Source organism: Erythranthe guttata, chromosome 13 (assembly GCF_056151865.1).
Source record: "Erythranthe guttata isolate IM_541 chromosome 13, IM_541, whole genome shotgun sequence".
In the NCBI taxonomy this organism is placed as follows: Eukaryota; Viridiplantae; Streptophyta; class Magnoliopsida; order Lamiales; family Phrymaceae; genus Erythranthe; species Erythranthe guttata.
In genome coordinates this window covers 14,621,916-14,641,912 of record NC_142545.1, presented here as the reverse complement: position 1 = coordinate 14,641,912, position 19,997 = coordinate 14,621,916, and the positions used below count along the sequence as shown (strand labels likewise).

At 38.9% G+C, this 19,997-nt stretch overlaps 6 protein-coding genes and 1 non-coding gene across 8 annotated transcripts; 4 read left to right on the top strand and 3 right to left on the bottom strand.

The window, feature by feature from the left end:
- The first annotated feature begins 24 nt into the window (after positions 1-24).
- Positions 25-1,830, top strand: LOC148765991 (chlorophyll a-b binding protein 40, chloroplastic-like). Its single transcript, XM_088811699.1, has one exon. It carries the CDS (start codon positions 929-931, stop codon positions 1,721-1,723), a length of 795 nt encoding a protein of 264 aa, XP_088667825.1. The 5' UTR covers positions 25-928; the 3' UTR covers positions 1,724-1,830.
- Positions 1,831-7,669: 5,839 nt separating this feature from the next.
- LOC148765990 (chlorophyll a-b binding protein 21, chloroplastic-like) lies at positions 7,670-9,134 on the bottom strand. Its single transcript, XM_088811695.1, has one exon. It carries the CDS (start codon positions 8,607-8,609, stop codon positions 7,809-7,811), a length of 801 nt encoding a protein of 266 aa, XP_088667821.1. The 5' UTR covers positions 8,610-9,134; the 3' UTR covers positions 7,670-7,808.
- Positions 9,135-9,555: 421 nt separating this feature from the next.
- LOC105968423 (chlorophyll a-b binding protein 21, chloroplastic-like) lies at positions 9,556-10,771 on the top strand. The gene has a single exon (XM_088811696.1). The coding sequence runs from the start codon at positions 9,816-9,818 to the stop codon at positions 10,608-10,610; it is 795 nt and encodes a 264-aa protein (XP_088667822.1). The 5' UTR covers positions 9,556-9,815; the 3' UTR covers positions 10,611-10,771.
- Positions 10,772-11,033: 262 nt separating this feature from the next.
- Positions 11,034-11,851, top strand: LOC148765989 (uncharacterized). The gene has a single exon (XM_088811697.1). The coding sequence runs from the start codon at positions 11,078-11,080 to the stop codon at positions 11,786-11,788; it is 711 nt and encodes a 236-aa protein (XP_088667823.1). The 5' UTR covers positions 11,034-11,077; the 3' UTR covers positions 11,789-11,851.
- Positions 11,852-13,068: 1,217 nt separating this feature from the next.
- Positions 13,069-13,148, bottom strand: TRNAL-UAG (transfer RNA leucine (anticodon UAG)). Its single transcript has one exon. It is a non-coding gene; the product is annotated as a tRNA-Leu (tRNA).
- Positions 13,149-14,214: 1,066 nt separating this feature from the next.
- On the bottom strand, positions 14,215-17,671 carry LOC105969178 (putative beta-D-xylosidase 5). The gene is made up of 7 exons (XM_012993925.2): positions 17,137-17,671; positions 16,717-17,031; positions 16,447-16,616; positions 16,225-16,325; positions 15,779-16,120; positions 15,282-15,695; positions 14,215-15,002 (listed from the first exon to the last, which is right to left on the bottom strand). The coding sequence occupies exons 1-7, from the start codon at positions 17,623-17,625 to the stop codon at positions 14,380-14,382; spliced, it is 2,454 nt and encodes an 817-aa protein (XP_012849379.2). The 5' UTR covers positions 17,626-17,671; the 3' UTR covers positions 14,215-14,379.
- An 855-nt stretch (positions 17,672-18,526) lies between these two features.
- On the top strand, positions 18,527-19,859 carry LOC105968931 (mitochondrial ATP-independent inner membrane protease subunit 1a). Of its 2 annotated transcripts, XM_012993632.2 has the most exons (5): positions 18,527-18,713; positions 18,784-19,005; positions 19,257-19,367; positions 19,517-19,577; positions 19,770-19,859. In XM_012993632.2, the coding sequence occupies exons 1-4, from the start codon at positions 18,546-18,548 to the stop codon at positions 19,568-19,570; spliced, it is 555 nt and encodes a 184-aa protein (XP_012849086.2). In that variant the 5' UTR covers positions 18,527-18,545; the 3' UTR covers positions 19,571-19,577; positions 19,770-19,859. The 2 variants fall into 2 exon arrangements, with proteins under 2 accessions (XP_012849086.2, XP_012849084.2); XM_012993630.2 differs by having other exon boundaries at positions 19,517-19,859.
- Positions 19,860-19,997: the final 138 nt, after the last annotated feature.

Here is a 19,997-nt window from a genome sequence, read left to right as displayed (position 1 = left end):
ATTGGGTTCTCAAGATCTCTCAAGTTTGATTTCTTCACTGTTTTTATTTCAACAATTAAAATCAGAACTAAAACAAATGCAGCCAACTGCATAATTTACTGAATGATGACTTTCTTTTTATCTAGGGCAAAGTTACTAAATTGAGAATATCGACAATTTTTATTTTTTTACTACTAGTTTGAGGATATCAGTCATGTCATGCAATAGTTTGAAATTGGCTACTCTACATTATCTGAAATAAGATAATTAATCCCCTAATAAATAAACAACCTTACAATTACACCCCTAATAGTTACAGGGGCAAAATTTGAATTATAAGAGAAATATTCTTGTACTTATTGACATCGTATGGAGGAAAATTATAGTGTTTTTTTTTTTTTTGACCTTGATCTTAAGTAATTGTTTTGTAATTTACCCTTGAAATTGTGATCTTTTGGTTCACTTGATGATGGTGACTCATTTCTTGTTCTTCCCTCAAAATCTTATGCATGTGGCAATGCTTCAGTATCAGGATCTCCAGATATCCACATTACTCATTAGAGCTTCACATCCAAGCATCTCTATTTTCACACACATGCAGCATTCTCCAGCCACACACTTGGCAAAACCTCATTGGTCAGAAGCCCATGCTCACAATCACCTCTTCTTCATGTGATTCATACAACCTCATGTATGATGGCTCCAAAAATAATCAAAGAGTATTAGTGGCGATAGCCGTTGCCAAATGGACATACATATATGCCACATCAAGATTTCCAAATGCCACCTGTATATCACTACCAATCTAGATAATGATATTGATCACAGATAAGGGCTCTCATATCATAACCCAATACATATAAATACCTTACCTTACCTGCCTTAGAAATCAACCCAACGAAAACAATTATTTGCAAATACAGTATATTCCATTTTGAATTATACAACAATGGCTGCCTCTTCAATGGCCTTGTCTTCTCCATCTTTCGTCGGACAGGCAGTCAAATCCACCCCCGAATTCACGAGCACCGGCCGGATCTCAATGAGGAAGACCGCCGCCAAGCCCAAGCCAGCCTCTTCCGGCAGCCCATGGTACGGTCCTGACCGTGTCAAATACTTGGGCCCATTCTCCGGCGAGGCACCTAGCTACTTGACCGGCGAGTTCCCCGGCGACTACGGCTGGGACACCGCCGGACTTTCAGCTGACCCTGAAACATTCTCCAAGAACCGTGAACTTGAAGTGATCCACTCCAGATGGGCCATGCTTGGTGCTCTTGGCTGCGTTTTCCCCGAGCTATTGGCTCGCAACGGTGTTAAGTTCGGTGAAGCAGTCTGGTTCAAGGCCGGATCACAAATCTTTAGCGAAGGTGGTCTCGATTATTTGGGCAACCCAAGCTTGGTCCATGCTCAGAGCATATTGGCCATATGGGGTGTCCAGGTTGTATTGATGGGAGCTATTGAGGGCTACAGAATTGCCGGTGGGCCCCTCGGTGAGGTGGTCGACCCACTATACCCCGGTGGTAGCTTCGACCCATTGGGTCTTGCTGAGGATCCGGAAGCCTTCGCTGAGCTAAAGGTAAAGGAGCTAAAGAATGGAAGACTCGCAATGTTCTCAATGTTTGGATTCTTTGTTCAAGCTATCGTCACCGGAAAGGGTCCATTAGAGAACCTTGCCGACCACCTTGCGGACCCGGTCAACAACAACGCATGGGCCTTCGCCACAAACTTCGTACCCGGAAAGTGAAATTTAACATAGAAGAGTAATGAATTTGGATTGATTAAGGATGATGCAAAGTTATTGTGAATTATTGGAATATTATATATATATAATGCTATTTTTATGGGCTTCAACGAATGTGAATGTGCATCTATGGTGCTGCATTTGTATTAGCAGAAACTTGAAGAGTATATAATATAGCTGTCAAAAAATCTCTGCCAAGATAAACGAAAGAGATTGAAAACAAATATATATAGCATAAATGGATATAAATCATTAGTAAAGAAAAAAGAACATGTTTATTTTTTAATATCAAATGTATACCTCATGTGTTTCCATATGCTTCGATATGACACTGTTGAATTAAGCTGAACGATGGTCTGGAATGGGTATCGATCGAAGAAGAAAAAGCAGAATTGGGGAATTAGGGCTCAAGTCGCAGAATTGGGTGTTGCAGAATACGACGACGTTTTGGCGCCCGGTTTTAGGCTGCTGAAGACTCGAACAATTTCAAGTAAAAGACGACTGGGCCTTGTGGGTCAAATTTATTGGGCTAAACTGGAAATAAATAAAGGGGTCTTAAGATATAAGTTTCTGGTGACAAATCTTATTAGAACTAAATGACATGCATAATTAAAATTTGATTTACATTCTTTATCAAAATTCATTCTAAAAATGCCCCTCACTCACAAAATTCGAAATTAAGTCAGATTATAAATATTCTATGATGATCTATGCTATTATTTAACATTTTTAATTTGCATCTAGCATTTTCGTTATTTTTTCTTTACGTAGAATATGTCTATCTTTTTTTTTTCTACATAATATACAAAATTATGAATTTTTATTTTTTTTCTACATAATATTCAAAATTATGATTTTTTTAAAAAAAAAATCCGAGTTATTTGCAGACACCCCTAGAAACCGTAGTAATCCGTAGTCACCCACAGACATCTTGAAACCTGAAATCCTCCTTTGAAACCCTTCTCCTTTGAACCCTAGCCGTCAGCCCGTCAGCCGCCAGACACTCATAGACACTCACAGACATCTATAGACATCAAAATCGAAAAAATTTAGATTCGTCCCACCAAACCCTAGATCCGCCCCACCAACCCTAGATCCGCCCCAACACCGCCGCCGCACAGCCTTTGCGAACCTCCGATCCGCCGCACAACCCCTAACTCGCTGCCTCCACCACGACCCCATCCACCGCCGCACAGCCCATGCCGTCGCGCCTCCACCATCGTTGCTGCTGGTTCCTCTCCTATCAACGCCGGCAACGGCCTTCGATCGTGCTTCTACAGGAGAAAAAAAGAGATATAGTGAGATGAGAGGAAGGGAGATAGAGAGAGAGAGAGAGAGAGAGAGAGAGAGAGAGAGAGAGAGAGAGAGAGAGAGAGAGAGAGAGAGAGAGAGAGAGAGAGAGAGAGAGAGAGAGAGAGAGAGAGAGAGAGAGAGAGAGAGAGAGAGAGAGAGAGAGAGAGAGAGAGAGAGAGAGAGAGAGAGGATGGAGAGGGAGAGAGAACGTGAGAGAAGAAATATAGAGGGGGAGAGAACGTGACAGAAAAAAATAAAAAAGAAGAAAAATAAATGTTAATTGAAGAAACGTGACTGTAAAAATTATAGGATTTAAAGTATAAGGGCAAGATGGGAATAATAAAAAAATTAGGGATGTGGCTCATATATTATTTCACACTAAGGATTTAATTAAAAAATTTGATTTGAATTTGTCATTTAGTTCAAATTAAGTTTCGTTTGAGAGACTCCTGGCATACTACCCCATAAATAAAATACCTAGAGCCCAGTATTAAGCTTCATACCACGTGGCGCTGCCAGCTAAGCTACAGCTTATCTGATTGGATAAGGCTCAATAAGCTGAGTCAGCAATATTAGTTAGTTAGATTAGTTCTATAAATAGCTTGTTGTTAACATATCAGTGTAATTAATGAGAATTAATATTTCCAAATATTATAGTCTTCTTCTTCAATGCGCTCTCTCTCTCTCTCTCACATCCATTAATGGCAGTTACGGTTAGGGTTAGGGTTTGAGCTGAGCTTCAATACCCAGTTATTAGAGTAAAGGAATCTCCCTAATCGTTCTCTTCTGACACCGCAGTCGTGGCATCCACCATCGCCTCCGTCACCGTGTTCATGACATCACATCACCGGCGTTCCCTAAGCGAGCCTCTTTATAAAACAATTCATTGTTAGGGCTTCGATTTTCTGTATGTAATGAAAATAACATATTTTTCCTACAACTTTGCAGCTCATAGAACAAGCTAAACAATATCAGTGATTATTTAAGGGAATTGCTTTTTGCAATTTGAAAATTGCTATTTGCGGTTTATAACAAAACTCCCCAAAAAAACACTTTATTTCACTAAAACCCCAAAACTTTTCAAAAAAATCCAAAAACCCCCCAAACGCGTAAAAGCCCAACTTGGGCGCCCATTCATGCAGTGCAGGGCCAAATTGGGCGTGCAAGCTGCATTTGAGCGCCCGAGTTGGGTGTCCAGTGCAAAATTTTTTTTTTTTTTTTTAAATGTTCGAGCGCCCAAGATGGGCGCCTATCTTGGGCGTTCGACCATTTTTTTGCGAAAAAAAAAGCCTTAGGCTTTTTAACATGAAATTGGTTCCGTAATCGACCTACCCAATGCATATTACACATAAAAAAGTCGAAATTACATCAAAAAATCGAAGCCCAACCCTTCTTCAAGCTTGATTTCGAATTTTTGAATGTTTTTCTTTTTTTTTGCTATTTGCAGTTATGGGGGGCTTTTGAATATTTTTAAAAGTTTTGGGGGATTTTGTTATAAATCGCGAATAGCAATTTTGTGACCGCAAATAGCATTTCATTTATTTAATATGACCATAACTTAAATGCATGAACAATGGTAGGTGATCACTCTGTTATATTTTAGCAGGTCCGCTGATATTCTTGGTCGGAAGCTGATACAGCTATTTGATATTAAAAATTGTGACATGTAATAAAACAAAATCCAACTGATGTTCCGCCTTCTCTCAACCCCGACGTGCAAGCCATCTTTTCGGGATTCTCTAAGGAACAAATTCAGCAATTGACCACTGCCATGGCTTCTATGTCTCAGAGTAAGAGTGATATTTATGCAAATGCAGCAGGTAGTTATCCCTCTATTAATTATGTTTCGTCGAATTGCTGGATTTTAGATAGTGGGGCTACGGATCATATCACCTCAGATTCTTCATTACTCGTTCACAAACACACACCACACACACCTCACGTTAATTTACCCACCGGTTCTACTGCCTCTATTCATTCTACCGGCACAATTTACTTCAATAAAGATATTTCTCTAAAAGATGTTCTCCACGTGCCTTCTTTTCAATTAAATCTGATATCCGCCAGTAAAATCACCAAGACCTTGAATTGTTGTGTAATTCTTTTTCCAAATTATTGTATTTTGCAGGACTTGGCTACGGGGAAGATGATTGGTTGGGGTAAGCAAAGTGGAGGTCTATACTTCATGTCACCAGGTCCCGATGCACCCCTCGTACATCATACCCACACCAACAAGCATACATGGCACGTGCTAGTCGTTGCGTTTTTGTCGGATATCTTACTGGTAAAAAAGGTTACAAATTATTCGATTTATCCACTAATAATTTTTTTACTAGTCGAGACGTCAAATTTTATGAAAATACCTTTCCTTTTCAACCAAAAAATCCACCATTACCTAACCCGAGTCCTCCCCATTTTTATCCTCTAAACACCATCTCATCTACCGCTGAACCTCCTTCCGTTGACGAACCACAATTGGTAACAGACCTTTCAGGCCCAGAACAATCCATATCCATGGATGTTGAGCTACCCGAATATTCCACCATTCCATCAATCCAAACTGAGCCACTTGAACCACCACCTGCACCCATAACCCGCCACTCTGATCGAACGCGCATACGGCCGGCCTGGCATGCAGATTATTCTATGAACTTTGCTCAAACTACTTCCAACCAATTATCATCTCCGTTGTCTGGTCTTCATCGAGGTACAAAACATCCCATCTCTCAATCTTTGTCTTATTCACGCATTTCTCCTTCACATTTTTCTTTTCTTGCAAGCATATCTAGCCACCGTGAGCCCACTAACTATTCTCAGGCAATTCTCGATCCAAAATGGAGAGATGCTATGCAGTCCGAACTTGATGCACTCATTCATAATAATACATGGCAGCTTGTTCCTTTACCTCATGGACATCGGCCGATTGGTTGTAGATGGGTCTACAAAATCAAATACAATTCGGATGGATCAATCGAACGATACAAGGCTCGTCTTGTTGCTAAGGGTTATACACAAATTGAAGGGGTAGACTATTTGGAAACATTTTCCCCTACTGCTAAACTCACTACTATGCGGTGCATCCTAGCTGTTGCTTCTTCTCGAAATTGGTTCCTCCATCAAATGGATGTCCAAAATGCGTTCCTTCACGGCGATCTCGATGAAGAAGTTTATATGGACGTTCCCCTTGGACTTCGCCGACAGGGGGAGAATATTGTATGTCGGCTCCATAAATCCATCTACGGTTTAAAACAGGCTTCACGTAATTGGTTTGCCAAATTCTCTCATGCCATTCAAAAGGCCGGATTTGATCAATCCGAAGCTGATTATTCCTTATTCACAAAATCTGAAGGGAACTCATTTACCGCAGTTCTTATTTACGTGGACGACATCATTGTCACCGGGAATAATGAGCAAGCCATTAAGTCTCTCAAGGAGTTTCTCCATCGACAATTTCGCATCAAAGATCTTGGTGACTTAAAATATTTCCTAGGAATTGAAGTTTCTCGATCTCATAAAGGAATATTCATTTCTCAAAGGAAATACGCATTAGATGTTTTAAAAGATGTTGGTTTACTAGGATCTCGACCTCATTCATTTCCGATGGAGGAACATTTGAAGTTAAACTCGGACGAGGGTGATTTACTACATGATCCTACAAAATACCGTAGGCTTGTAGGAAAATTGATTTATCTTACGGTGACGAGGCCTGATATATTGTATTCCGTACAAATTCTAAGTCAATTTATGCAAAGCCCTCGAAAGCCACATTGGGAAGCTGCCTTAAGGATATTGAGATTTCTTAAAGGGAATCCTGGTCAAGGGCTACTCTTTTCATCATCCAGTGATCTTACATTAAAAGCCTATTGCGATTCGGATTGGGCAGGGTGTACGATGACTCGACGATCTGTTTCGGGGTATTGTATTTTTTTAGGAAACTCTTTAATTTCATGGAAGTCAAAGAAACAGACAAGTGTGGCACGTTCATCCCCAGAAGCAGAATATCGTGCAATGGCGACGACGTGCTTGGAAATTACATGGATACGATATATCTTGCAAGACCTGAAGATCATACAAAATCAGCCAGCTACCTTATTTTGTGACAATCAAGCAGCTCTCCACATCGCCAGAAATCCTGTCTTCCACGAACGAACTAAACATATAGAAATCGATTGTCACATTGTTCGAGAAAAACTACGAACTGGCGTCATCTCTACATCCTATGTACCATCACGTTCTCAACTCGCAGATATCTTTAGTAAGCCTTTAGGAAGCGAGCAATTCCGCTTCTTAAGAGACAAGTTGGGACTTCATGATATTCACTCGCCAACTTGAGGGGGAGTGTTGGAACAAATCCCACGATTTGTGCCGTGATATACATATATTAATTGCTGTATATTTGCCCTGTAATTAACCTTGATTATAGCATAGAATATTGAGGTCAATATCATTCCTAGAATAGATTCTCGTATGTATCTATATATTGATCTTTGTAATCACAAAATACATATACAAAAATCCATTCTTATTATTCTTATCAGTATTTAACATAAGACTTTGGATATATGCATGTTATCCCTTTCAAAAATAAATGTTTGATAATATATAGTTGAAAACCTTAAATGATAATAATTCAAGAAGCCAATGAAGAGAGAGGTATTAAAAACTTAGATCAACCATTAGATCAAACACATTTACACCAGATGCCTATCAGTAATGTTGAAAACTAGTCACTCATTTACACAAGAAAATTAAGAACAATTTGTGGTCTCACACATTATCTCCACTGAGAAATCATTCACTTTCCGGGTACGAAGTTTGTTGCAAAGGCCCATGCGTTGTTGTTAACCGGGTCGGCAAGGTGGTCGGCAAGGTTCTCCAACGGTCCCTTTCCGGTAACAATGGCCTGAACAAAGAATCCGAACATTGAGAACATTGCTAGTCTTCCATTCTTGAGCTCTTTAACCTTTAGCTCGGCGAAGGCTTCCGGATCCTCGGCAAGGCCCAATGGGTCGAAGCTACCACCGGGGTAGAGTGGGTCGACCACCTCACCGAGGGGCCCACCGGCAATTCTGTAGCCCTCAATAGCTCCCATCAATACAACCTGGACACCCCAGATGGCCAAGATGCTCTGGGCATGGACCAAGCTTGGGTTGCCCAAATAATCGAGCCCACCTTCGCTAAAGATTTGTGATCCGGCCTTGAACCAAACTGCTTCACCGAACTTGACACCGTTGCGGGCCAATAGCTCGGGGAAGACGCATCCAAGAGCACCAAGCATGGCCCACCTTGAGTGGATCACTTCAAGCTCCCGGTTCTTGGCGAATGTTTCGGGGTCAGCCGAAAGTCCGGCGGTGTCCCAACCGTAGTCGCCGGCGAACTCACCGGTCAAGTAGCTAGGTGCCTCTCCTGAGAATGGGCCCAAGTACTTGACACGGTCCGGGCCGTACCATGGGCTGCCGGAAGAGGCGGGCTTGGGCTTGGGCTTGGCAGAGGTCTTCCTCATTGAGATCCTGCCGGTGCTCGTAAATTCGGGGGTGGACTTGACTGCCTGTCCGGCGAAAGATGGAGAAGATAGAGCCATCGAAGAGGCAGCCATTGAAACAACAAAAGTGTATTGTTTTGATGGATTATGAATTGAAAGAGGAAGTATTGGTGGTGATGAAAGGGAAGATGGTAGCTGGTAGTTATTTATAGGGGGGGATTTTATCTTGTGATATCTGATATCTCTTCTTCCATTGGGTTTCGAAGATATCGTTTTTTCGTCGAAGTTTGTAAATGTATCCTAAGCCTGCGGTTGAGATTAAAGTTATGCCAACAAAATCGATCCTTCCTAGGTTGAGAGTATTTTTTCTATGCACTTTACCTTTCAATGGTATCAAAACTATACTCACTTGATAATAGTTGCATAACAGTTTAATCAATTCTTAAAAGAAGTGGCATTAATTCTTCAGAGAAGGTAATTATACATTGATCAGAATACAGATACCGAACAAAGAACGACAGAAAAGTTGAGGTCGAACTTGATCGTGAATATTAATAATATTACTAATTTATTTCTCATCAATTTGTTTTAGTGAACTGATGCTGCTCTACTAGTTGTAAAGAGAATATTGAGCAGGAGCAATTAAACCGCAAATTCTTTTACGAACAAACACCAATATAACTCGTTTGTTCTTCGTCTTTACGGTATGGTGAATTTATTTTTATCTAAAAATTAAACCATGTAATTGAAAAATTATGATCTTATGGTTAATGTATTTACTTTAAATACCAACTGGATATCAGATCTCATTCATTGGGACACTATATTCAGTATAGCCAGAAAAACTCCAAACAGATTCATCAATTCTTGATATTAATTTGGTGTTTAATTTATTTTTGTTACATGTTTTTGTCTTTTACCTCAATATCTTATGCATGTGGCAATGCTTCAATTTCAGGATACCTGGTTATCCACAGCAGAACTCCTCTCAACCAAGCATCTCTGATTTTCCAGCTGCACACTTGGCAAAACCTCATTGGTCAAAAATAACATACTCATATGATTCTTGAGTCATCATGTCTAAAAAAATATCCAAACAAGGTTAGTGGTGGTTGTGGTAGCAACTGCCAAATGGATATGCCACGTCACGATTACCAAATGTCACCTACCAATAGGAATCCAGATGATGATATCCATATAGATAAAGACTCTCATCTCCACAATTCATATAAATACCTTACTACGACTACCATGGAAAATCACCCATTCAACAAACAACCTTGCAAAATACAGTATATTTCATTTTGAAAAATACCAACAATGGCTGCCTCTTCAATGGCTCTATCTTCCCCATCTTTCGCCGGACAGGCAGTCAGGCTCTCTCCCGAAATCACCACCACCGGCAGATTCTCAATGAGGAAGACCGCCGCCAAGCCCAAGCCCGCCGCATCCAGCAGCCCATGGTACGGCCCTGACCGTGTCAAGTACTTGGGCCCATTCTCCGGTGAGGCACCTAGCTACTTGACCGGTGAGTTCCCCGGTGACTACGGCTGGGACACCGCCGGACTTTCCGCTGACCCCGAGACATTCGCCAAGAACCGTGAACTTGAAGTGATCCACTCCAGGTGGGCCATGCTTGGTGCTCTTGGATGCGTCTTCCCCGAACTTTTGGCGCGCAACGGTGTTAAATTCGGTGAGGCTGTTTGGTTCAAGGCCGGATCTCAGATCTTCAGCGAGGGTGGACTCGACTACTTGGGCAACCCTAGCTTGGTCCATGCCCAGAGCATCTTGGCCATATGGGGTGTCCAGGTTGTATTGATGGGAGCTATTGAGGGTTACAGAATTGCCGGTGGGCCCCTCGGAGAGGTTGTTGACCCACTTTACCCCGGTGGTAGCTTCGACCCATTGGGTCTTGCTGAGGACCCGGAAGCTTTTGCCGAGCTAAAGGTTAAGGAGCTCAAGAACGGAAGACTAGCAATGTTCTCAATGTTCGGATTCTTTGTTCAGGCTATTGTTACCGGAAAGGGACCCTTGGAGAACCTTGCCGACCACCTTGCAGACCCGGTTAACAACAACGCATGGGCCTTTGCCACAAACTTCGTACCCGGAAAGTAAATGAGTTTTCAGTGGGGATAATGGGATTCCATGTTTGTTCTTGCTTTTTTTTTTTTTTTTTGTGTAAATGTGTGGTTGTTTTTCAAGCACTAATTAATGAGATGCCTCTGGTGTAAAATGGGTTTGATTTAATTGAATGCATTTAAGCTTTTGGTTTCTAATATCAGTACCTCTCTGAATTTGGTTTCTTGAACTTATGATTGAATATGCAGAGTAATAAAAAACGTTAAAACAAGTGAAGTCGCTCTAGCGTGCTGACACGATTCAAAAATAAATCGGCCTCAAATGCCAATATCGAGTCCAATTTCACCCAAATTATTCATCATCAATACCCCCAGGCCCCAATATGTAAAGCCCTAAATTCAATCGGCATAAAAACAAAATCTAAAACCCTAATTTCGTCAATTGACAATTATACTTGACTTGTCTCTCTGCCCCCGGGAAGAATCAATTGCCGAAGTTTCAGAATGCAAAGACCAACTTCCCCACACACCCGATTTTTCACCTCTCTCAAACACCTCGAGAAAAGACTCAAACTTGAAAACCACCCATCGGCAACCTCCACGCTTTCCCCACCACCACCGCCGCCGCTGCTGTCACCTCCCACAGCATCACAAGGAATTGTCAACAGTTCCCAGCAAACAGATTCCCTCGGTACCCCTATATACCTCAACTGCAACCACTCCTGCACCGCCAATACAACAAGCTGCTCAAACCTCCAAGAAAGTGAAGCCCCACAAGAATTTCTGCCAAAATCCCCCAATTTCCCACCAACCCATCACAGTTCACCTCGCGAAAATCAAGCCCAATTCCATGAAAACGTTGATCTAGCCGGAGAAACGTCCGATATTGATGACGATATTGAGATGTTGATGCAGCTATTGAATCCGTCCAATCAAAAGGCGGGGGTTAATTGCGTGGATTGTGATGATGGGTTTTACGGGAAGATCGTAGGGGTGAAGGGGCCGAAGAGTGGGAAGGAAGTGGAGAGATTAGAGGGGTGGATTGAGCATTTCTTGAATGGTGGGAAGAAGAAATTAGAGCCATTTGCTATGGCGCATTTGCTCCTAGGAAAAGCTGCTTTTGTGCAGTCGGATGATGATTGTAATGGTTTTGGAGAGTTTATCTTTCCCTCTACCATCGGTGAGTTCTTGCGGAATGACCCGCCGATTGATTAGGTTTGTTTTCAGTTCGAATTCAGTGTTGTGGAAATAATATCTGGTTGCTGTAACCAGTTTGTACTTTGTTGTACAATTTTCTAGCAGTAGGATTGACCCAGTTGCTCCTGCGTTTCGTCGCATGAATTTGGGAGGTTAAAAAATAAAATTAAAAAGAAAAAAATAAAGAGGGAAATTAAAAATAAAAATAAAGAAAAAATAAAAATAAAAAGAGGGAAATAAAAAATAAAATTAGAAAGAAATAAAAGAGGGAAATTAATACAATGAAAAAGAAGAAAAGAGGGAAATTAAAAAATAAGTTGAAAAGAAAAAAAGAGGGAAATTAAAAAAAAAGTTAAAGAGAAAAAAAGAGGGAAATTAAAAATAAAAAATCGTATGAATTTGGGAGATTGAAAAATAAAAAAAGAGGGAAATTAAAAATAAAATAAAATAAATAAAAAAGAAGAAAAGAGGTAAATTAAAAAATAAAATAAAATAATAAAAAATAAAATAAAACATAAAAGAGAAAGAGAAAGAGAAAGGGGGAATTTAAAATAAAATTAAAAGGAAAAAAGAGGCAAATTAGAAATAAAAAAATCGTATGAATTTGAGGGAAATTTAAAATAAAATAAAAAAGAAATTAAAAAGAAGATAAGATGGAAATTAAAAATAAAATAAAAAAGAAATTAAAAAGAAGAAAAGTGGGAAAGAGGGAAATTAAAAATAAAATAAAAAAGAAATTAAAAATAAGAAAAGAGGGAAATTAAAAATAAAATAAAAAGGAAATTAAAAAGAGAAAAGCGGGAAATTAAAAATAAAAAATCGTATTAATTTGGGAGATTTAAAAGCAAAATTTTTTAAAAAAAAAGAGAGGGAAATTAAAAAAAAATCGTATGAATTTGGGAGATTAAAAAGCAAAAAATATAAATTTGAGGGAAATTTAAAATAAAATAAAAAAGAAATTAAAAAGAAGAAAAGAGGGAAATTAAAAATAAAATAAAATAAAAATTAAAAAGAAGAAAAGAGGGAAAATAAAAATAAAATTAAAAAGAAATTAAAAAGAAGAAAAGAGGGAAATTAAAAATAAAATAAAAAAGAAATTAAAAAGAGAAAAGAGGGAAATTAAAAATAAAATAAAAAGGAAATTAAAAAGAGAAAAGCGGGAAATAAAAAAAAAATCGTATGAATTTGGGAGATTAAAAAGCAAAAATAAAAAAAATATATTAAAAAGAAAACAGAGGGAAATTAAAAAAAAAATCGTATGAATTTGGGAGATTAAAAAGCAAAAAAAAATTCAAAGTTGACAGCTGTGGGATTTGAACCCACGCCCTTTCGGACCAGAGCCTAAATCTGGCGCCTTAGACCACTCGGCCAAACTGTCGTTGTTGTAAATGTTGCTTAGGTATTTAATATGTATGTTCATATTTATTTGTTGCAATTTGTAGTTATATTTATATATATTTAGGGTAAATTCCACTTGCCCCCTTGTACTTTGACTCGATATCGCTTTACCCCCTTCTACTCTCAATTGCATCGATTTGCCGCCTTGTACTTGAAAAAAATTCTCAATGTAGCACTCGCTGTTAGTTTTCAGACCTTTAACATTAACATCGTTTGATCTAAGTCTAAAAATTAAAAAAATAATCCTTCCCAGTTTAAATAATTATTAAAAAAATGAAAAAAATAAATTATGCCAGCCATCGTTGACTATGCTTTCTCGTTATATTGAATTTATTATTATTATTATTATTATTATTATTATTATTATTATTATTATTATTATTATTATTATTATTATTATTATTATTATAATAATTATTATTATTATTATTATTATTGTTATTATTATTATTATTATTATTATTATTATTATTATTATTATTATTATTATTATTATTATTATTATTATTATTATTATTATTATTATTATTATTATTATTATTAATTTGTTTTTTAATAATTATTTAAACTAGGATGGGTGACGGTTTGTAATTTCAGAGCTTAGACTAAACGGTGTTAAGATTAAATATTTGACAACTAACGGCGATGACCACATTGAGATAATTTTTCAAATAAACGGGGGCAAATTGATACAATCAATAGTAAAATGGAGTAAAATGATATCGAGCCAAAGTAAAGGGGAAACTGAAATTTACCTCTATATTTATACCGCTTATTTACTGCTATTTTGTTAACAAAAACTACTCTTATCGTATTTCTTTCTAATACCTATTATTCAAAGTTAATGCTCTACTAGGATGCTTTTTATGCATACATAAAAAACATATAATTAAGGGATCAAACAAAACAAGGTAAAAATTTAAAGTTTTTTTCCCAACTAACACCACAGATTTTGATTAAGCATGATCGTTTAAGGCAGGTTTAACTAACAAGCCTATTTCTTAATTCAAACATCTCCTTAATCACAAGTAGTACTTCAAAAAAAATAGGAAAAATATTACTGCAAATTATATTAATGGAATTTGTGGAAATTCAAGTTACAATAATTGATGGACACCAAATATTAAAAATAATATTTGGAATCCGAAATAAAACTCATGAAAATGAGTGCTCAAACTAAAATCCCCATAACCATAACCAAAAGTAAAAATTCAACGCCTAAAATTAATTTGGAGAGGAAGTGAGAGCACACCATCTCCAATGACAAATTTACCCCCACCGGAGGGCAACAGCCGGTAACCCCTAAAATCAACCAGCCCCAAACTCTTGCAAACATCCAACTCAAACCCAACCTTCACACTCCCACCACCGCCGCCGACAAACACCCGCTCGAAAGCAACCAAATCCACAATCGGAGCCTCCGCGATCCCCTGCGGCGGGGACCAGTACACCATCACCACATCACTCCCATCTCTCTCACCCACATTCTTCACCTCAATCTCCAACTTCACCTTATAGTCACCGCATGAAGATTTCAAATCCTCGATCAGGATCGCAGGGCAAGGCGGCTTGTACGAGCCCTCCGTGTAGTTCAAGTCCCGGCAGTGCTGGAACTTGTTCAACTTTACGTTCACCGTTTTCGTGGATGAAACGAGCTTGTATGTGAAGTTGGTGTAGCTTAGCCCGAACCCGAACGGGTACACCGTGGGCCCGTCGTAGAACTTGTACGTCCTCCCCGGATAATCCAAGCTCTCGATCGGCCTCAGGCGCATCGATGTCAAAGGTAACATGTCGGTGTAGTTTGTGTAGAACCATGTCAAAGGTAATCTCCCACCTATTTATTTTATATCAAATGTCAATTTTTTTTCTCATATATTATAAGGGTTTATTGCAATTAGTACACATATGTTATATTGTTAAAAAACCACTCCATGTTATTTTATTGGCAAAAACCCCCCTGGGGGTTTTGCTAATATATATAATATGGAGGGTTTTTTTAGCATTTTAATATAATTAGAGTTACTAAATGCAATAAAATATATTATACAAACTTAGGTAAATTATAAATCAAGAATGTAAGAATATGATAGGATATGTTAATATATATATGTACCAGGATTGGCTTTTCCAAAGACAACATCTGCAATTGCATGGCCACCTTCTTCTCCTGGATATCCAGCCCAAATGATTGATTGGATATTCGGATCGTCTTTGGCGAATGAAATGTCGACACCACCAGCCGACATTATGACCAGAATCACGGGGCCTTTGGATTGGCTTGATACTTGTTGGATCAGTTGTTGTTGGTAACCTGGCAATAGCAAATCTGTCCTGTCCAAACTCTCCGCCTCGACAGTCAAATCCAATCCGACCACTAATACGGTGGCATCGGCTTTCTTTGCAGCCCGAACAGCCGGAAATATCAACGACTCGTTCTTGCAGAATACTTCTCCGCACCCTGTTTCGTATTTCACTTTCCCGTATTTCGAAAATCCGTCAATCGGAGATGTAAACCGGCACGGAACACCTGAGAAAGAAAAAAAAAAAATTAATATATTCTTTTTATTGCAATATCCGAAACAACCTTAAAACGATGCATCGAATGAACACCTGCGTAGTTTCCGATCATGGCTGAGGTGGCATTAGCGTGTGGGCCCACAACTGCTATGGTCTTGATCTTGTTTGATTTCAGGGGAAGAGTTTGGTTTGCGTTCTTGAGGAGAACGATTCCTTGTCGTGCTGCTTCGGTTGCTAATTCGATATTTTCATGGGAGCAGATATCGGATTTTCCGAGCTTTTCGTATTTAGGGCTACCGTCGAAGAATCCGAGCCTCATGAGCACATTGTAGAGGTTTTTCAAGGCACTATCTAATTCTGCTTCTTTAACTTTGCCCATCCTCACTGAGGTGTTGGCATAGTTAGGATAGTAATACCCACAGTCCAAGTCCAAGCCTGTAATTAATTAATTAATAATACTAATATTAATTAACAATAGTACTAATATTAATTAACACATAAATAAACATATTATTATTAATATGTAAAGTGCAACTAGCCTGCTTTTAGGGTTTGGGCAACGGCATCAACGGGCTCGTCGTTGAGCCACTTTTGAGCGTCGAGCATCACGTCAATCGAATCACAATCCGAAACAATGTATCTGATCCATCATAAATTAATCCACAACGAATTTGATCAGATCAGATCGTCTCTCTCAAGATCAATATATGTTTTTAATGATTAATTAAGGAACTTATTTAATTAGTACTATAATATATTACCCCCGAAGATTCCATTCCCCTCGGATAGTATCTTTCAAAAGCCTAGGATCAGCACATGCTGGAATCCCATTGATTTTGTTGTAAGAGCACATAACACTCGACACATCGCCCTCTTTCACGCACATCTCAAACGGCCTTTGAAACGTCTCCATCATATCTTGCTCCGTCACCTTCAAATCGAAAAATAAGTCAAATTAAGAGAGAGAGAGAGAGAGAGAGAGAGAGAGAGAGAGAGAGAGAGAGAGAGAGAGAGAGTTTAGATTTATATACTATGGCATCAAAATGGTATCGATCGACTCCGAGCCAGTTGTCGACATCGTAAGCAGCGTAGTGCTTGCAACAGGCCGAAACTTTGAGGGGCCTAGAGTCGAGATCCGCGACTTCATCGTCTTCGGTACTTCCTTCAACATCTTGCAAACCTCTAACATAGTTGACGGCATATCGTCCGGCAACGAAAGGATCTTCGCCAGGTGTCTCGAGCGCTCTTCCCCACCTTGGATCTCTCACCACGTTTATATTAGGGCTCCAAAATGTCAACCCTGCATGCCCTAGATTGTACATTGCTCTTGCCTCCGTCGAAACAGCCTTCATAATTTATACATATATGTCAATAATTATTTAATTAAATATATCCATAATAATTAAATGTTATATATATAAATATTTTTTAAAAGTTCATTTTTTTCTTACCTGGCCGATCTTCTTCCATAGGGACTGGTTGAAGGTGGCGCTGGTTAGAATAACGGTCGGAAAGCTGGTGGCGCCAGGGATGACGTCATCGAAGTGGGTGACGTGGTTGCCGGCTTGGCCGACGTCGGAAACGCCGTGTAGGGCCTCCGACCACCACTCGTACTTCGGGAGGCCGATTCGCGGGACACCCAACGCGGTGTCTCCGATTTGGCCGGCTTTCTCGTCGAGGGTCATTCGGTCGATCAAATCCTTAACCCTAACCTCGTACGAGAGAGATTTATCGCAGAACGAGAATTCATCCATGTCCAGCCCGAGGTCGGAGAATCTCTGCGGGTCGCAGACATGGGTGTAGTTTCTGGTGGTGGTGATGTTCGAGTCGTCGATGCCGAAAGTTGACGGCGGCGCGTGTCTTGCAGACGCGGCGGAATTGAGCAGGAATGCTGCTGTAGCTACAGCTAGTACGAGGAAACACAGTTTATTAGAAACCATTGTGTGTATTAATTAATTTGGAGAAGAGATGAGTGAATGATTTTGTGCTTGGTGTACACACATATATATAGTAGTGGCAGCTGAAGAGCATTTACGTACTTATCTTAACGGTTTTCCGAAAATGGATATTTTTATCCCTGAAAATATGAAGATCTCTTTCGGTTACTCAGACAAAATCAAAGTTGGGATAATTTGAGTTCACAATTAAAAAGTTATGGACGATATTGCCCTTCAGATATTCAACAGTCAACACTCTGAGTTAGTGATTAAACAAATTAAATTATTATGATATGATATGTTTTTTTGACTCATAAATTTATATTCTTAAAATGTGAATATTTTTCTGTATTCTTTTATGATTTTCAATTTATTTCTAATTATGGTTTTTTTTTTTTTTTGAATTATAATTATGGTTAATATATATCCATTTCATTATCAGATTTGGTCTTACACTCTTATCCGAAGTTTTAGCACTGATTAAGGCTTAATTCAAAAAAATGACTAAAACAGGTAATTATTAATTCTATTATTAAAAATGTAACTAATCTTTTTATTCTTTTATTACCTGGATGTTGCTAAATTTGGTACAAGAAATCAAATATACGGTAATGAACATTGAGTGCAATAAAGTACACGTGGATATCATTCTTGTCAGAACACATCGTACAATTTTATTACATAAATCCGTTTCATAACATGATTCAAATTTCAATCCGAATAATTAATTTATAAAATAATAATAATTAATTAGATCTAATCTGTTGGACTATTATAATCCAAACCCAATAGTCCCCAACGAGCCCATTAAATACGGGCTTCAAATAATACGGGCTTTTAATTTGGGCTTCAACTAATGCGGGCTTTTAATTTGGGCTTCAAATAAGCGTGGCAACAAAGTAAGAGAGAGAAAACAAGTGAAAATGAATAGAGAGAGAAACAGATTCAGAGAGAGAGAGAGAGAGATGGGAATGGAGAGACTGCGAGAATTGACGCCAATTGTGAAGGAAGCACTGCAGAATACCGCACGAGTAGCGAATTTCTTCTGTCTTCTCCACTTCACCGGCGCATATATGTGCACCGTCGCTAAAGTACGCCATTCTCTCTTCATGTACTAATTGATCGGCGATTTTTTTTTTAAATCCTGTTCCGTATTTGCAGCTTGTGGGTCCCAGTATGCTTCCGACGTTCAACGACGGTAACTTAGTGTTGACGGAAAGGATAACGACCCGTTCGGAGAAAGTCGGGTCGGGCGACGTGGTGCTCGTACGGGCGCCCGATGACCCGAGAAAGGTTGTCGCCAAGAGGGTTAAGGGTGTTGAAGGCGACGTCGTTTCGTATCTGTTGGACCCCAGCAAAACTGATGAACTCAACACTGTTGTCGTAATTGCTCCTCCCAAACTCTTTTCCTTTTTGTCTTCTTTGCAATTGAAAACAAATAAAATTAATAATTATTGCATGATTTTGACTTATCAAGCAGCTGATATTATGTTTTCTCCTACAATGTTGGATGATTGGGGTTTAGGGTTTTGCAGATATTCCTTTAATCTATTTTGATCGATTTGCTCATAACATTATACATTTATACTTGAACAAATTGGAGTAGAAATTATTCGAGATTTTTCGACTTTCAGGTACCAAAGGGGCATATTTGGATCGAAGGGGATAACGCACACAACAGTCACGATTCAAGACAATTTGGTCCGGTCCCGTACGCACTTCTACATTCCCGAGTTTTCTTTGTGGTAAGCTGTTCGACTTTCGTCTATCGCATTCGGACATATTTTTTTGCCTTTGAATAACAAGCCTCACTTGTACTCCACTCGATTTGCATGTCGCATACATCAATCGTTTTAGTACGGATAAACTTAGCCTCGTGGACCATTATCTACAGGTATGGCCACCTGCGGATTTCAGATCAGTTGGCAACAAGGTTCTTCGATTTTAACTTGTAGGTATACACTTGCGGAGCACTTTATACGGCTTAATATGTTTCGTAAAGCATTTCCAAGTTGACCTTTTTTCGTTTAAGCCTTTGACAAAATTGCTTGTTGTGTGGCCGATGAAGATTTTACCGAGCCACCTTTGACACTGGCTTGATGAAAATATGATTAACCGAACAAGCATCTTTTGTTGTTTCCACGCAGTTATGACAGTTCGGCTATCAGCATTTATTTACGCCTGTAGAATTCTTACATATACTCGATTGCTCGAAATTCGGGTGATCTCGATATTTTGTTGCTGTTGCTTCTAAAATTTTGGGATCTTTTTTTTTTTACCTGAAAAATTATTTTCGTTCGGTTGAAATTAAATGTACATGTTTTTGCTAATCGAGCTGAAATATTTTTATCGGTGAGAACGATTTTACTATATAT

Excerpts from the sequence above, each read along its gene's own strand:
- LOC105969178 (XM_012993925.2), bottom strand. The coding sequence starts at position 17,625 with ATGGTTTCTAATAAACTGTGTTTCCTCGTACTAGCTGTAGCTACAGCA. Across the intron at positions 16,326-16,446 it reads GGGGAATGGAATCTTCGGGG|ATACATTGTTTCGGATTGTG; the intron begins GTAATATATTAT and ends ATGATGGATCAG. Across the intron at positions 15,003-15,281 it reads CTTTGGAAAAGCCAATCCTG|GTGGGAGATTACCTTTGACA; the intron begins GTACATATATAT and ends TAAAATAAATAG.
- LOC105968931 (XM_012993632.2), top strand. The coding sequence starts at position 18,546 with ATGAATAGAGAGAGAAACAGATTCAGAGAGAGAGAGAGAGAGATGGGA. Across the intron at positions 19,006-19,256 it reads ATGAACTCAACACTGTTGTC|GTACCAAAGGGGCATATTTG; the intron begins GTAATTGCTCCT and ends TTCGACTTTCAG. Across the intron at positions 19,368-19,516 it reads ATTCCCGAGTTTTCTTTGTG|GTATGGCCACCTGCGGATTT; the intron begins GTAAGCTGTTCG and ends CATTATCTACAG.
- LOC148765991 (XM_088811699.1), top strand. The coding sequence starts at position 929 with ATGGCTGCCTCTTCAATGGCCTTGTCTTCTCCATCTTTCGTCGGACAG.
- LOC148765990 (XM_088811695.1), bottom strand. The coding sequence starts at position 8,609 with ATGGCTGCCTCTTCGATGGCTCTATCTTCTCCATCTTTCGCCGGACAG.
- LOC148765989 (XM_088811697.1), top strand. The coding sequence starts at position 11,078 with ATGCAAAGACCAACTTCCCCACACACCCGATTTTTCACCTCTCTCAAA.
- LOC105968423 (XM_088811696.1), top strand. The coding sequence starts at position 9,816 with ATGGCTGCCTCTTCAATGGCTCTATCTTCCCCATCTTTCGCCGGACAG.